Below are 18,381 nucleotides of genomic sequence, written 5' to 3' on the forward strand. Positions count from 1 at the left end.
AACCAGTTGTCTAATGTTACTGTTCTCACATTTTATTTATCCCTTATTTTAATCAATTACCCATTTATTAATTGCAAACAATTATACAGAGCTTTGAAGCATCAGGCATTGTTTCAGGGGCTTCACATGTATTTAGTCCATTTACTCTTTACCCCATCCCTGTGAAGTCGGTACTCTATTATCCCCATTTTGCAGTTGGGAAAGTGGAGACACAGTGATCATAAATGACTCTCTTTGGTAGCTATGGGGCCGGGATTCAAGCTCAGGGGATGCGGCACGAGGATGGTGCTTTGTAGACAGAAGGATGAATGTCTTCGGAATGAAAGCTAGCAATTCCGAAATAAAGAAATGAATACAGCATCCTTGGGAGAAAGAGGTCTGCCCTCCTGAAGAGTTTAGAAAAGCATATTTCCGCAAATTATAATCTATGAGTTACTGAGGTACAATACTATCCCTGGCCTTCCCAGCTTTGTTTAGATCTCAGTGTGTTTTCTTTGCTCCTTTCTGCCTGCTTTCTGACTGTGTGTGTGGACACTGTTCCCAAGAAGGACTCGCTGGCCTGTCAGAGCTCACAGCTGCTGCAGGGACTCTGAAGCCCAAGGAGCAGGCTTGGCCTTAGCACATGAAATTGCCTGTGGCTTCCCTGCTCTTCTTCCAGCTGAGATCGGTATGCTGATGCATGGGGCCCAAAGAAGATCCAGAGGAAGGAAATTGAAAAAAAACAAACAATAGAACAGAACTTGCAGACAGCATTCACAAAACCATCATGATTTTATTATCTAGCCCTGAGAAGGAATTTGATATTTTCAGACAAACTATGAAGAATATGCACTGTAAGCATTCTGTTCCCACAACTCCAACGGTATGACACAGAAAGACCTGGAGCAGGTCCTGGGCACTGGGCAGGTGAGTGCTGCCAGGGTGATGCTGGGCCACCCAGATGACTCTTATGAAAGTGACAAAGTGATTAGCACCTAATATCAATCTCTCTTTTCTGGAAGTATTTGGAAAAAAACTTTGTATTTTACCAAAATGTTATATACCACTCAGAGACAATTTTAAAAATACCACTAAAAGCTTGATTTGTGGTTAGTGTGCTTTTTGAAACAAAATGAAGTCCGCTGCCTGAAATTTGAAATAGATTTTAGTAAAACCGACTCAACTGCTTTACCGGACCTTCTCGGAGAAACTGCCAACGGCAAGCACTACTTTTGAAGACAGGGAAGGAGTCAGACTTAATAGGTATCTGGTATTCAGGTTTGAACGACAGAAGAACATTTCCCAGTGGGTGATCCACAGAACTCTTGTTTGTGTAAGCTTTTAATATAAACTTAAAAATTAAGCTTGGAAAATGCTGGATTAAACAAAGTTAAACAGTTTCTTTACTGGCAATTCTCCAAGGGGGGTTATAATATTCAGTATTTTCTAAATGAATGAGACATGGAATGCTTTCATCAACATCTCCTGGAATAGCATCCTACTTTGTAGACTGTGCTAGGTCAGAAAATAGGCATTCGGCTCATGGGAGTACAGGTCAGAGAATGGCCTGGTGACTGAAAACATTATCTCCAAGATGGGAGAAAGGCCAAGTCTCATCCACTTTTCCAAAAGAGAGTCTTCTTGGGGTGCCTGGGTGGCTCAGTGGGTTAAGGCCTCAGCCTTCGGCTCAGGTCATGATCTCGGGCTCCTGGGATAGAGCCCTGCTTCGGGCTCTCTGCTCGGTGGGGAGCCTGCTTGTGATCTCTGTCAAATAAATAAATAAAATCTTTAAAAAAAATTTTTTTTTTAAAGATTTTATTCATTTACTTGATAGACAGAGATCACAAGTAGACAGAGAGGCAGGCAGAGAGAGAGAGGGAAGATGGCCCCCTGCTGAGCAGAGAGCCCAATGCGGGACTCGATCCCAGGACCCTGAGATCATGACCCGAGCCAAAGGCAGCGGCTTAACCCACTGAGCCACACAGGCGCCCAAAAAAATTTTTTTTAAAAAAAGAGAGTCTTCTTTGGGGGTTCATTTATAATACCACCTGATATAAAAAAATATGTAACATGAGTTCTCACTAAAAAAGGATACAAGTTCCTCACAGACAGTTTGGATACAGGCAATATATACAGTAGATATAAACATTCACTACAAACACACACACACACACACACACACACACACACTTTCTACATCCCACAATGTACAATGTAGAAAGTGTCATTGTTAAATTTTTGGCATGTTTTCCTCTAATCTTTTGTAGGCATAGTCTTAGAGAGTTTAGATCATACAACAGACCTAAACTTGTATCTTTTTTTTTTTTAGTTTAAGATTGTCATAATCATACTTTATGTTATTCAAAGTCCTCTTAAGCATTATTTTTAATAGTGTGATAACATTTTATTAAATTCACTTAAATATTCCTTGATGATAGGCTCTTAAAGTTCCTTGTTTTCTATTCTTTTTATTAAAAATCAACTATATTGAGGTATAATTTACAAATAATAAAATATCTAACAAGGGTATGGTTTGATGAGTTTTGAAAAATGCATGCATTCATGCAATCACCACTATAGTCAAGATATGAGACATTTCTACCACCTCAAAAGATTTCCCTGTTCTTTTTCCCAGTCACCACCCCAAACTCAGCCCATCTCACTCAAGAAATCACTGATTGGCTTTCGATCAGTCCAAATTATTCTTTCCTAGAATATCATATTGATAAACTTATACAGTATGTACTGTTTTGTGGCTGATCTTCTTTCACTAAGTAATTATGCTTGATTTTAAAATCATTAGATTTTAAGATTCATCCTAGTCCATTCCTTTCTGTAACTAAATAGTATTCCACTGTACAGATACATAACATTTGTTTATTCATTTACTCATTGATTGAATGTTAGGGAAGGCAATGCTTTATTAGGAATAAAGCCATTAAACATATTCATGTGTAAGTCTCTATGTGGATATACGTTTTCATTTTTCTTTGGTAAATGTCTGGGAAAATTGCTGGTCATGTGATATAGATTTGATTTTTTAAGAAAGCCAAACTATTTTTCAAAGTGGTTGTACCATTTATATTTGATCACTAATGTATGAGAACTCTAGCTGTTTCAGCATCCTCAACAATACTTGGGCATGGTGGTCATTCTGATGGGGGTCTATTGGTGTTACATTGAGCTTTTCATGAGCATTTCCCAGTTGACTAGTCTTGTTGAGCATCTTTTCATGTGCTAAATAGCTATTTGTATATTTTCTTGTGTGAGGTTATCTGTTCAGATATTGGACCCATTTTTAAATTGAGTAATTTGTCTTTTTATTTTTGAGTTATAGGTGATCTTTGCATGTCCAGATAGAAGTTTTTTTTCTGATATAAAATTACACTTATTTTCTCCCAGATCATGATTGCCTTTTCATTTTCCTAATGGTCACTTTCAAAAAGCAGAGGCTTTTAGAGGTTTTTAATTGTGATATTCAGTTTGTCATTTTTTTTCCTTTCATGGCTCTTGATTTTGGTGTCCTAAGAAATCCTTGGTTTCACCCCAAATTGATATAAACATTCACTGCAAACACACACAGAAACGAAAAAGCCATAAAGAATAATAATTGCATTACACGAATATGTAAAATTTTTGCTACGTGAAAGGCACTGTTGAGAAACTGAAAAGGCAGTCGTGGACTGAGAGAACATAAAACATAAAAACTCTTATAATTCAACCTAGTATAGAAACAAGGTATCTTTGCCTACTTTAAAGTTGCAAAACCTTTCCTCTATGTTTTCATCTAATGGTTTTTTAGTTTTAACTCTTACGTTTCTATTTATAATCCTTTTTCAATTAATTACTGTATGGTATGATTTATGGATTGAGTTTCACTCCCTACCCCCATATGGTATGGCTATTCATGATTCCAGCACCATATATTAAAAAGACTATCCTTCCCCAATTAATCACCCTGATATCTTTGTAAAAATTTAATTGGTGGTACAAGTAAGAGTCTATTTCTGGACTTTATATTCTGTTCCATTGATCTGTAAATCTATCCTTACGTCAATATCATGCAGATTAAGTGTTAAAGGAAGTTTGATCTTCTTTTTCAAAATGATTCTAGATCCTTTGCAGTTCCATATACAGTTTTTTAAAAGATTTTATTTATTTACTTGACAGGCAGAGATCACAAGTAGGCAGAGAGGCAGGCAGAAAGAGAGAGAGGAGGAAGCAGGCTCCCCGCTGAGCAGAGAGCCCGATGCGGGGCTCGATCCCAGGACCCTGGGATCATGAGCTGAGCCGAAGGCAGAGGCTTTAACCCACTGAGCCACCCAGGTGCCCCTTCATATAAATTTTAGAATCAGCCTGTCAGTTTTTACCAAAAAAGTCTGTGATTTTGATTGGGACTGCACTCAATCTATAGATTGATTTTAAGATTCTAAGAGAATCTACATCTTATCAACATTCAGTCCTCTAATCCAAGAACACAATATATCCCTCTATTTATTTAGGGCTATTTTGGTTTCTCTGATCAGTGTTTTTATATACATATAAGTAAAATTGATTTTATGTACAGATTTTGTATCTTGTGACATTGCTAAATACACCTGTTAGTTTTAGTAGTTACTTCAGTGGTAGAATACTTAAAGTTTTATATGTATTCCATCATGCTATCAGTGGGTAAAGACAGATCTAGTTCTCCCTTTCATTTCTTTTTCTTGTTTTATTTTTGGCTTGGCTCTTCAAGACAGTTTTGAAAAGGAATAATAAAAGGAGACATCCTTGCCTCGATCCTGATTTTTAGGAGAAAAGCCTTCAGTCTGTCAACATTGAGTATGATGTTAATTATGGGATTTTCTCAGAGGCTATTTATCAACTTGAGGAAATTTCCTTCATTTCCTACCTAGTGTGTTGAAAGTTTTTTTCTTTAATGATAAATAGTCATTGAATTTTTTCAAATGCTTTTTCTATAACTATTGAAAACATCACATGGTTTCTCTCTTCTGTTTTTAAAAATATAGTGAATTATGTTGATATTTAAATATTAAACTTATTTTGGATTCCTAGGACAAATCTACTTGGTCATGATATATCAACTTTTTATATACTGATAGATTCAATTTGCTAATATTTTTGTAATGATTTTTTGTTTCTATGTTTATGTGGAATACTAGTCTGCGCACTTCTTTTAAACAGTTTTTGTGTTTAGTATCAGGATAATGTTGACCTCATAAAATGAGTTAGGAAGTATTCTCTTTTCTAAGTGTTTATAGGAAAGGTATTATTTTCTTTCTTAAATACTCAAAATTGAGTTTTCTTTTTTTTTTTCCATTTTATTTATCAAAATTGAGTTTTCTAACAGAGATACAACCAAGACTTCTATTTTTCTCTTCAGTCAGTTTTGGCAATGTTGTATCTTTTACAGAATTTGTCCATTTACTCTAGTTTGAAAAAGTCACTGGAGAAGTTTTTCATAATATATCCTTTTTATCCTGTTAATGTCTGCAGGATCTGTAGTGATGTTCCTTCTTTTATTTCTAATATATATAATATGTCTTCTCTTTTTCCCCTGATCAGTCTGGATGAAAGTTTATCCAGGTTGGGGTTGCACTGATTTTTCTCCACTGTTTTTCTGCTTTCTATTTCATCAATCTCTGTTCTTACATTTATCATTTCTTCTTTCTGTTTGCTTTGGGCTTAGTTTGCTCTTCTTCTGGCTTCTTACAAGGGAAGCTACTTCTTAACTTCTTATAATGGATAACTGGTTCAGGATCTTTTTTTTTTTTTTCCGATATTAGTGCTCAAAGCCACAAACTTCTCTTGAAGCATTGTTTTAGCTAGATTCCACAAATTTTGGCATGCTGTTCCCAGTTCATTTAGTTTAAAACATATTCTAATTTCCTTTGTGGTTTCTTTGTTAGCCTGTGAATTACTTAGAAGTGTGTTGTTTAGTTTCTAAGTGTTTGGGGATCTTAAACATTTTTTTGGTTGTTAATTTCTAATTGAATTTCATTTTGGTCAGAAAACATCTTGTAATTTTAATACTTTAAAATTTATAAACTTCTCTTATGGCACTGAATATGGTCTATATTGGTGAATGTTACAGGTACATTTGCATATATATGTATTCTGCTGCTCTGGGCTAGGTGGGTGGTATGTTCTACGAATGTCAATTTGGTCAAGCAGACTTATTATGTTGTTCCAGTTTTTTCTATCCTCAAAGATTTTCTGTTTACTTGTTCTGTCAATTATGGACAGAAGAGTGTTGAAGTACTCAAATATAAGGTTTGTCTATTTTTCCTCAGTTCTGTTAGTATTTTGAACTAACAGTAATGGTGTATATCCCTTTTAAATTATGAAATGACTCATTCCTTCTAATTAAATGAAGTCTAATTTTTCACATATAAATATAGCCACTCCAGGTCCCTTATGATCAGTGTTTGCATTTTTTCTCTTTTTACTTCTCACCTATATGTTTATATTTAATCTGTGTCTCTTGTAGATGGCATATAGCTTTTTTATCAAGTGCAACAAATTATTTCTTTGTTTTTAGAGAATTTAATGGACCTAATCATCAATATAGTTATTTGTTTTATATTTGTCCCATCTGTTATTTGTTCCCATTGTCTCCTCTTCTTTCTTTTAGATGCAACACTTTTTAGGATTCCATTTTAACTCTACTATTGCCTTATTGCTACTTTTTATTTTGTTTTTAGTAGTTTCCCTGGAGTTTGTAGTATGCACTTCAACTTACTTCAGATTATCTCTGTATAATTTTATATCAATTTGCATCTAGTTTAAGAATCTTACAAACAATAAAATAATGAAATGCTTCTATCCTGCCCCAACTTTAAGCCACTGTTGTCATATACTTTATTTATGCATACTAGAAACTTCATAATATATTATTATGATTTTTACTTCTAACCAATTTCTTTTTAAAGAAATTTTAAAATGAGGGGAAGGAAAAACCTTTTATGTCTTCCAACATATTTATTGTTTCTTTTGATCTTCAGTCCTCCCTAGAAATCCACACCTAGAACTAGTATCATTTTCCGTTTCTCTAAATGTCTGCTATCAATGTTTTATTTCAGCCTTTGTTTGTCTGAAAATAGTCTTTAATTCATCTCCATTTTTGAAACAGTTTCTCTGGGTATAGAATTCTAGGTTGTAGGGTTCTTTCAGCAGTTTAACATTGTTACTCCATTGTCGTTTGTCTTACATAGTTTCTGATAACCAAACTTTCTTTTATCTGTTCCTCTGTAAACAGTTCTCTTTTTTCTCTGGTTGCCTTTAAGAGTTTCTCTTCAGCATTTATTTTTAGTAATTTGACTATGATGGGCCCTGGTGAAATTTTCTTTGTGTTAATCCTATTTGGGATATAGTGTCTCTTAAGGATCTGTGATTTTATTGTTTTCACCAAATTTGGTGAAATTTTGGCCAATATTTAATTCTTCCTCTGTGCTCTACCCCCTTTCCCCCAGGGACTCCAGTTACACATGTTACGTAGCTTGATATTGTTCCACAGGTCACTGAGACTCTGTTTTGTTTTTTTGTTTTGTTTTGTTTTTTTCTTTTTCCAGCCTTTTTTTTTTTCCTTCCATGTTTCATCTTGGATAATTTCTATTATTATACTTATATACTTAGAGTTCAACAATCCTTTCTTCTGCATTATTTAATCTGTTCTTCATGCCTACAGTGAATTTCATTTCAGGTATTTAATTTTCCATCTCTAGAAGCTCCATCTAGCTATGTTTAAATATATATTTTCTTGCTCTTCTCACTAAACCCATGTTTTTCTTAAAATATTTGACTGTAGTTATAATAGCTTTTTAACATCTCTGAGTGCTTATAACATCATCTCTATTATTCCCCAGACTGTTTTTACTGATTGATTTTTCTCTTGGTTATAGGTCATATTTTCCTGCTTCTTGACAGTCCTACTAATTTTTTTTATTGAATGCTGAATGTTAAGAAATTTATGTTGTTGAGTCTAGATTTTACTCTCTTCTTTTGAAGAATGCTGGGCTTTGTTATGGTAGAGGTTTGTTCCTTGTGTCCTTTTGAAGTTTGTATTTAAACTTTGTTAGTCTAAGTCTGGAGTAGCCTTTACTCTCAGGATTAGCCACATTACTGAGACATAGCCCTTTAGAATTGGTATCACTTCTCTGAGTGATGAGAAAGTTCTCTGCACTGAGACTGGCTGAAATACAAATGCTTCCTAGACTTGAGTAAGCTCTGAAGAATGCTCAGTTCCCAGCTCCCAGGTAGTTCTTCATCTAAGTTTACGGAATTTCTTCTAGGACATCTACATCTTATTATTCAATACAAACTGAATGGGGTCCTTATACAGATTTCTGGAGGTTGTTTTTCTTTGTAGAGCCCACTTTTCTACAACTCTGCCCCCTAATGTTAGGTGACTCAGACTCTAAATTCTGACCTCTACCTCCTCAACTCAGCAAAACAGTTTTCTCTGTTGGAGTGCCTCTTTCATGTTCCATGGTTGAGATTGTGCCTCCAGGAAGAGGCCCAGAGTGATTGCAGGGGTCATCTCATTTGTTTCTTTTCTATCAAAGATCACAGACCTGCACTACCTATTGTCCAATGTCTAAAACAACTATTTCGTATATTTTATGTAGTTTCCTTTTTTTTTTTAAGATAGCAGATTTAATCTGATTTCTGTCATTCTATCATAGCTCAAAGTAGAAGTCTTTTCTTATATTTCAAAAATGGATCTTGGAAAACAGTTTGGCAACTTCTCAAAAAGTTAAACATAATCATATGACCCAGGAATTCTACTCCTAACTATATATTCAAAAGAACTGAAAGAAGGAACTCAAATAAATATTTGTATATCCACGTTCACAGCAGCATGATTTGCAATAGCCAAAATCTGGAAGGGACCCAGTGTTCAACAAAAGATGAATGGACGAACAAAATGTAGCATATACATATAATGGAATATTATTCAACCTTAAAAAGGAATTAAATGATGATATAGGCTACAACATGGATCAATCTTGAATATATTGAGTTTTATGAAATAAGCCAAACACTAAGGACTGATACTATATAACTTGATTTATATGAGGTACTAAGAGTAGGCAAATTCTTTGAGATATAAAGTAGAATGGTGGTTGCCAGGAGCTGGGGGGAGGGATGGATGGCAAGTTACTGTTTAATGCGTCCCGAGTTTTAGTTGGGGAAGATTAAAAAGTTCTGGAGATGGATGGTGGTGATGGTTGCATAACATTGTGGATATATTTATTGTCACTGAAATGTATATTTAAAAATGGTTAAAATAACAAATTTTGTGTGTATGTATACATGTTTTAATGCAATAAAAAATTACCAGAAAAAAAATTTTCCATATAGTAAAGGACTTCAGAAAAATCTTGCAAACATTCCAATAAAAATTTGACTCCAAAATCTGTGTAACACAACACATAAATGCAACACATGATTATAAACTAGATCATTTTGGTATAAAGCATATCATTGGCCCAGCTGGCAAAACTCAAATGAGATCTAAGGATTAGAGAATAGTAACTTATCATTGTGAATTTCCTGATTTTGATGATTGTACTGTGTTTATGTAGGAGAATACCACTGTTTACAGGAAGTACACATAAAAGTCCAGGGTGATGGGGCATTAGGTTGGCAACCTACTCTCAATGGTTCAAAGAAAAGAAGACTGCTTGTAATGGATTTGAAATTTCTCTCTCAGTTTTTTTGTAGTTTCAAAATTTTAAAACATAGATGAAAATATTAAAAACAATTGTATAATATCATCACATTGATCTGGTAAGAGGAGAATTACCTACAGTAAAATCACAGTAAACCATGTGTCAGCCATAGTAAAAAGTTTAAAATTAAAAAAATTAAAAACTTTCAAAAATAAAAAAAAAGATAAAATATAACTGGGATTGGAGGTAGTGCAGAACAAAGTCCCTGTTTCATACTGAAACTCCATGTATTGCTCTACAAGAAGACTAAAAGGGGAAAAAGACAAAACCAAGGTGAAAGAGCAAGCTCACATGCAAACCTGCCAGCAAGTGTCTGATAAATGCCCAGAAATCAATTCATACTTACACAATAGTTTTTCCAATGTGCAAAAACGATTTCTCTACAAATTCCCGAACACTATGGACTTCCCCAGTCGCTATGACAAAATCCTCTGGCTCATCATTCTGCAACATCAGCCACATAGCCTAAAAAGAGAGAGAGGCACATCCAAGTAAAAGTTGCATCCAGCTGTCGCTTGAGAAATATAATGGTATCAAAAACATGTAACTAGAGGGGTGTGGCATGGTGGGTTAAGCCATCAACTCTTAGTTTCACCACAGGTCATGATCTTGGGGTCTTGAGATAAAGTCCCACATTGGGCTATGTTCTCAGCATGCAGTCAGCTTAGAATTCTCTCTACCTCTCCCTCTGCGCCCCGCCCCCACCACAAGTGCACTCTCACTCACTCTCGCAAATGAATAAAAAGATCTGTAAAAAAAAATTAGATATGGACATTGCTAAAAGGTAAACTAAGGCACATTATTTTTTTTCCCCCAAGAGTTTATGGGAACATACATCAATTTGAATAAGGCAGCACTAAATCAAAGGTGGTTAAGAGTGCTATACCAACAGGAACTAGGACCAGGGTTTTCATACAGTAGACACTGAAGCAAAATAAAGGAATTAATGATTGACTATAGTTTACATGTTGCCTTATTTGAAAAGCAGAGGTAACTGTTTGTGATTGGTTGTTCCTTAGGTTCCTTTTGTTGGATTTGAGTGCACTCACTCTGGCTTAGGTTTTGGTTCACTTACATAGGCTGTTAAGGAATTAAAAGTCACCTCAGTCTAATGGCCCCCTTGTTTGAATACTTTGACACGCACAACTAGAAAATAACCATGAATTTAAAACAATATTCTCAACATCACAATAGTGGTTCTTCAACTTTAATGTGCATCAGAAGCATCAGGGGAACATTTCAGCATAGATGCCTGGGACACAGAAGTTCCCACCAATAGGCTGGAAGACATGTTTTAGGCACCTCGATTCTCACACAGCAGGTCTTTGGGCTATAATTTAGAGGAACAAGATGTTCAAGAGCATCTCTGGCAATAAACTTTCTATAGTATATTTAAGAAAAGAAGAGCTTACAAAGAATTGCTCAATTTTCCTTTACGGCATGGACAGAAGGTAAGGAAAAGTCATTTGAAGACAGATGATCTTCCTCAAAAGGAGAACCAAATTTCCTAACAATAAAGTTAGAAATTTTCCAGGGTGTTGACATCAAAAAGCAAAGTAAATCAAGAATCATTAAAGGGAAAACAATTATGTAATGAACAGTACTGCCACTTTTAAAAAAGTTATTTGAGTGGTAATAAGAATGCACCAGAGTTCAGGATTCATCAGGCAGCATTTCAAGGTCAAGTGCTCAGTGTGTGCTTCACAGTGGTGCACTTTTTCAACAGGAACAAGAAGTCTAGCTGGGCAATAGTGTGGTTGCGTGTCTCAGACGCAAACTGGTGGCAATGGTCACAACCCTGCTCCACTCGGTTATAACAGCTTTTACCAGCAGCACACAGGCCTATCATTTCCATAGTTTGGAACTGTGCATTAATTTTAGTGATTTTGTTATACAGATTGAAGATGTAGATTAAAACCCACAAAAGTATAGCTTGTATGTGATTGCAGCATGCCTCTTTAAGAAAAACCCAAGCCTCCAACGACAACTGTTTTTTTCATCATTCTCATCCCCTTTTCAAAATAAAATAGGTGAAAATAATAGGCACCTCACTAGAACACAGTCCACAACATTATGTGTATTACACTCTGGTTCTAACATCTAAAGAAAACTGTTCGGATTGGCGTCTCCCTCATTGGTATGGAATCAGATGAAAAACAAGCTGCTGAAGCCAGTGGAGCACCTTCTTTCTCAGAGGATGTAATCCAAAAAGGTTTAATTCCTCTTTACTCACTTGCATTTGTGGCACCCTTCTAAAAAAATTTAAAAAGTAGATATTTATCTTTTACTTGAAGTTATTTCTTGTGAAAATTTTGTATTCTTGGTCTATTATAAGACTTTTCAATATTATCTTTGTTTTATGGAGGATGAGACTTTTGGCAGTTTTATGTGGCTTCGAAGTCCGCACACTGGGTGGGACAATGGCAATAGATTGGGGTCAGCGACATACTGAGAAGTAATTAATGAAAGTGCCTTGGCTAGGAGGGAGTTTTGCTGGCATTCATGAAAATATCTACAGGTGTCATTTTGCATTAAGAGATCACAGCTGATGAACTGAGTCACAACACTTTAAAAATTCACACTAGTGGGGCGCCTGGGTGGCTCAGTGGGTTAAAGCCTCTGCCTTCAGCTCAGGTCATGATCTCAGGGTCCTGGGATCAAGCCCTGCCTGCATCAGGCTCTCTGTTCAGCAGGGACCCTGCTTCCCTTCCTCTCTCTCTGGCTTCCTCTCTGCCTACCTGTGATCTCTGTCTGTCAAATAAATAAATAAAATTTTAAAAAAAAATTCACACTAGTAAGGTTAGTATTAATAATAATACTTGATCCATTTTAAAAGGCAGGAAACACAAGAAGTTCTCTTTATTGGGATAGTCCATGCAGCACAGAGTCTCCAAGATATTTGTACCTCCCTGAACTCAGGGCTTTTGCCCACTATTAAAAATGCTCTGGGCTGAGAGGAGTGGGGTCTGAAATGCAGCTCAGGTTTGCTGGCCAAGCCCTGTGACAGCACCCTCTGTTGTTAAGGTCCTCACAGAGGTGTCTTTCATTGCGGCCCCGAGGCACATGTGCATTAGTAGAAACCTGGTGGGGGGCTAGCTCCTTGTGTCTCCATGTCTTGCATGTGCATTTCCTGCGGCCTAGAATGCCCTCTTCTCTCCTCTGTCTGGAAACTCTGACCACTCCTTCCAGATCCCACACAAGAGCCCCAGGTCTAGTCCTTGGAATGAATTCATATTATCTCACTGAGTTTTCGTGTGACCAATGGCACACAGTATTGTTGGCTTCACTGGGACTGAGCCTGCCCTTTGGCCACCCTTCCCCAGCTAAGCTGACCCTCCCATCTCCCTCGAGTGTACGCACATGCGCATACACCCACACCCACCCACACCCACACATGGATGAATACACACACACACACACATACACACCCACACACACCCACACACACACACACACACTTGTTTTGGCTTTCTTCAAAAAAATACTTTCAAAGTTTTTAGGAAAAACTAAATTATGCTTCTGGCTAGAATTTCTATTTGAACATTTTTCTGAGGGATTAGTGTATACACTTACATATGTTTTACTCAAATTTCCATTCTAAAAATAACATTTAAAATAGGTCTTTCAGGACTGCTCAGCTTATTTTATTTCTTTTGAAACACTATGTTGTGCTAGAATGGTTTTGAAAAAATTATATTTTTAGTCATGTGAAAGAAAGCAAGGGCTTGCTAAAAATAAAAGGAGAAAATATGATTACTGGTTAATGGTAGATTACTTTAAACACTGGGCACAAGTTCCCTGGTACTTGTTTTGTTCCCCAACAGGAATTTGGGGATCCGTAGGAGACTCTCACTTTCACTAAAGTGAGTGCCAAGAATCTGCTCTTTTCTTTTCCATCAGACTATCTGTGGCCTTTGACCTATCAATTTCTAGGCATTTCCTCTAGAGTTCATATTGTACCAGACTCCAGTCTGGGAATGGGAAGGGAAAGGATATACAATTCCAGATTTATTTGTTATTACTGAATAGTTTACTGGTTTTAACAGAGGGAAAGGGCTTTGTTTAAATTTCCACTGAGCATAATTAATGGTTATTGACTGGTAAATGAAGAACAGGTGACATTCTGGATTAGAAGATAAATGATCTTGTGTTCTGGTGTGATAATGGGTTAGTAATTTGCCACAAAGCCGAGGCCCAGTGCATCCCATCATAATGCTAGATCATGTCCAGGACACAAAGGCCCCAGTGTGAGAAGTACTCAGCCATTCACCTCCTTATACAGCTGCACACGTTGATTTGGTCCATTTATTCTCTGATGGATGGCACAACTGAGGCAAAAGCTCACCACTTCTCACCTTCCTGTTCACATGCTGAACATATGACCCATGACACAGCCAGGCCACAATCTGTGATCAAATCGCCACTTGGCTTTGGCTTCTGACTATAGAAACAATTTTGAGGTTACATGTTTTAGATGTCAGTCCTCTCTCTTTGTCTCTCAAGGAATGAAGGAGAAAAAAGAGAGTCTTCCCACATTCTTTCAGTGTCCTTTAAGGATATGACTGACTTATCCACTTCCTCTGATACTTATTTACTTTCTGCCGTGACCTGATCACCAGTGCAAACAAAAAAATCTCCTGCTTTTTAATCCATCCCACAGGGAGGAAAGACAATCAGTTAAGGAATGTACCAAGGCGCCAGATTCTTCAACATAAAAATGTCCCTTAATGGCAAATGAAAAGTGCAGTTTTCAAATCATGTCTCACATTCATTTTGCCTTTTTTTTTTTTTTTTAAAGATTTTATCTATTTATTTGACAGAGAGAAATCACGAGAGAGGCAGGCAGAGAGAGAGGAAGGGCTCTTCATTGAGCAGAGAGCCCGATGCGGGACTCGATCCCAGGACCCTGAGATCATGACCTGAGCCAAAGACAGCAGCTTAACCCACTGTTTTACCCAGGCGCCCTCATTTTGCTTTTAAGGTACATGAAGTAGAGAAGAAATCTGAGGCCATATCATTGACCTCTGAAGGCCGAGTATAGATGGTTGTGTATTAGTTAAATTTGGACATGTGTTCTTTTCTAACTATATAATTATAGATAGAAGCTATCTGTTTTCTAAATCTAATTAAGAGATGTCAAAATAAAACTGTAGAAAATTCGAGTGAAAACACTGCCCCCCCCCCCCAATCTACTCTTTGGCCATTCAAGTCATGAACGCGGAAGTGGGCAGTGAAGGATCATTCCTCTCTCCTTGATTTGATAGCTCTGGAGGCTGTTCACAGCTGGACCAGTGAAGGAGAACACCCAAAGTACATCACCACAGCCGACTAACTACACCTGATTCCATGCATGCCTTTTGGGGTGTGATGTGTGTTTGTCTTAAAAATCTGGATTCTACAATTGCTTCTACCTCGCCATTAACCTCCAGTTCAGTATCCAAGCCACAAACACTTATTAACTGAGCTGTCATCCATGAATAACAAGATTTGTTAATCAAGGTTATGTTTAACTATGTTTATTTGACTGCTGCTTTTTCAGCCCTGTGCTTTGTGCTTTATGTGCTACTGTCATAAAAATCTTAAAATAGATTTTTCATTGTTTTTATTAATTTATTATCTAATGATTCTTTATATAGATTAATTACATGTTAATTAATTACATTAATTAATTAATTACATGTTAACTAATCTATATATTAGGGGAGAAAGTCTATGAAATAGTTCTAATAAAAATCATAGGAATTTGAAAAAATGGATATTAAAATTCCTGATTAAAAAATGCCAACTGGGGTTCCAATCACACACATTTTGTCTTTAAACTTTGTTCAGTAGCTGTTTTCATGATAACAGCCTGGTATGCACAGTTTAGTTCAGGACTTCAAGTAGTCTTGCACTAGGTCAGGTCTTATGCTTTGCAGTACCAACATACGTAGTTCTGAGGGTTAGCAGGGGAGACTCCCCCTTACTATGACATAGTTGGGAAACAGGTACCACATGATTATATAAATAAAACAATATCAAGAAAACCATCTAGCATAAAACCAGGGGCTGGCCTTAAGATTAAGCCTTTAATCTATTAATTTTCTTCATGGCCAAAAATACTGTGGTTTGTGGGTTCATTTGATAAAGAGTCCTTCATCTTCATTTTAAAGATCCTGAGTTACTAAAGAGGAAAAGAATAATTATATAAAAAATTAATAAGAACAACAGAACACAATTTAGAAAGTGACAGAGCTTTTACTTCTTACTTTTGGTGTTAACATATTATTCTAGGTTGATATGCACCAAAAGAAAGAGGCTGTGTCAAAATCTGCCCTGCTCTTTGTGCTTTCCTTCTAGCCACGTACATCAATCTATAAATTCCAAGGCTGAGGTTAGTTTTCCTCATTCTTGGATGAGAACTGAAAACCTAAAAGCTCCTAGTCTTGTGTGAATCATTTGGAAATCAACTTTTCTGGCACACCATATGCAGATTCAAGGTATGTATTTATTTCTTCTATGAATATTTTAGTATATTTCACTCTTTTATTGTTCCATTTCTTTCTGGGTGCACCAATTATGCTCATGTTGTATCTCTTTTCTTCTGCCTTCTATGCCTGTTATACTCCATCTAATCATTTTTACGCTTGGTCTTTTCCATATTATTTTATGTGGTTTCTTCCTGCTTGTTCACCTGATTGTTTTCAGTAACATTTTTTTAAATTTTGTTGCTAAGGTGGCTTCAGTTTCTGGACTGATTTCCTTTTTCTCTTCTATATCTTTCCTGATTACTTCCAGCTTAACTCTTTTATTGATTTTCTTTAAGCCAGAGGTCAGCAAACTTTTTCTTAAAAGGGCAAAGTAGTAAATATTTTAGGCTCCTGAGCCATATGGTACCTAACACAAGTACTCAATTCTGCTATTGTGGCACAAGATGAGCCACAGACAGAACAGAAACAAATGGGCATGGCTTGTTCCAATAAAACATTATTTACAAACACACTCACTGGCCCATGGACTGTAATTTGCCCACCTTTGTGTTTAGCAAACTGAACACAAACATGTTGCCTATAATTTTCTGAAATCTATGGAGGACAATGAACTGAGCTCCAGCCATGTATTTTTCTTTGAATAATACTCCTTAGGATATGGGTTATTCATCTGTTTTGCTCCTTTTCTTCTCCTTGCAATCCTTTCTTCACTTTCACCTCTGGTATAGATCCTGGGGGTAGTACCTTTTCAATTATTAATACTGTTCAAACAAAGTGGGATAATTTGCTGAAGAATCGTATGAGAAGACACAGGAAAGCATACTGAGGGCGGCTAGCTGCTGCATTTCAAACTTCTCTAAACCCTCTCCTCGAACTCATAATATTCTCTGTTCCAGGATGTGGCTGTCCTCCTTTTTCAGCCCTTGGGTGGTTCACGTGGCTCACAGAACAGTCCATCAATTACCATGCTACTATGGTGCTGTCTGGCAGTATTGCCTCCTCTCTGCCCCTCCCCGGATCACAGCCTGCATCGTCTCTCAGCTCGAGGGCTATGGCACCGACAGTAAAACTGGTTCCTCCTTCAGCAGCATCTCCATGCCAATCGGCAGTATTGACACGGGTATCTATAGTCTCCCTTCCTATGTAATATCATTTTGTGGCCGCTTAGAACCGAAAATTAATTTGAGCAAAATCTACAGCTTGTATGTATGTTTAGCATAGCATATTCTGAGTGTGTAAGGAATTATTTAAGTTAATTATATATATATCCCAAAATTATGTGACCATATAAATAATATATGAAAAGTCTTTAATGAAAAATCCACATATAAATAAATCCACTTATCTAGTGCTGCTTAATAAGCCATCCTAAAACTTAGTGGCTTAAACCTTTTTCATGCTCAGGATTCTGTGAGCTAGGAATTTTGGAGGGCTCAGTGCAGATGGCTCATCTCTGCTCCCTGTGGCCGTGGTGATCTGACTGGCCTCCCTCACAGGTCTGGGTCCTTGATGCTAAATGCACGTCAGTTCTCCTTCACATGTCCCCCAACCATGTGGTCCCTCACCATCTAGCTCAAGCTTTTTTACAAAACAGAAGCTGCAAGGCCTCATGAGGCCTTGGCCTAGACCCAGAGTCACTTCCTCTATGTACTCCTGTTTATAGGGTCAGCCCAAATTCCAACAAAAGGGAAACAGATCTCCCGCTTTATCAGAAGAGTAGTAGAGTCACAGAGCAAATGGGCTTGCTGAATGGGAGGGATTATTGCAGCCCTCTCTAGAAAAATCAATTGCAAAGGGCTATCTTGTGATGACTAACATAAGCTGATTGCTTCAATGTAATATCGAAATGACTATGTTTGTCTTTGACATAAGCATTACTGTGTCGGCCTGTAGTTTCTATGTAGAGAGCTCCGTCTATCTTTAACTTCATGCAGTGTTAGGCTTATAAGAGGGCAACAGTAATTCACAGACTAACACCTGGAATATGGAAACTCACGTTCAGGTCTCTGTAATTTAACAAATGCTCTAACTTGGCCCTAACACCATTACTGTCACAACATACTTCCCAGAAGTGGTTGTTTCCTGGAGCGTGCCCAGCCACCTACCTCAACCAGGTGTTTCCAATTACCTGTTCCCACTCGCATACCCAGGTAAGCCATTCTAGAATTAGTTCCTGGCTCAGCAGGAACAATATA

At 36.9% G+C, this 18,381-nt stretch overlaps 1 protein-coding gene across 2 annotated transcripts in view; it reads right to left on the reverse strand.

Annotated features, from left to right (window-relative positions):
- GMDS (GDP-mannose 4,6-dehydratase) overlaps positions 1–18,381 on the reverse strand; it is a 648,570-nt gene that overhangs the window by 116,314 nt on the left and 513,875 nt on the right. For both annotated transcript variants that reach the window (XM_046005991.1, XM_046005992.1), the window contains exon 8: positions 10,063–10,181. In XM_046005991.1, the coding sequence (XP_045861947.1) occupies positions 10,063–10,181 (119 nt within the window). The remainder of the gene's footprint in view (positions 1–10,062; positions 10,182–18,381) is intronic.

This window comes from Meles meles, chromosome 5 (assembly GCF_922984935.1).
Source record: "Meles meles chromosome 5, mMelMel3.1 paternal haplotype, whole genome shotgun sequence".
Taxonomy (NCBI): domain Eukaryota; kingdom Metazoa; phylum Chordata; class Mammalia; order Carnivora; family Mustelidae; genus Meles; species Meles meles.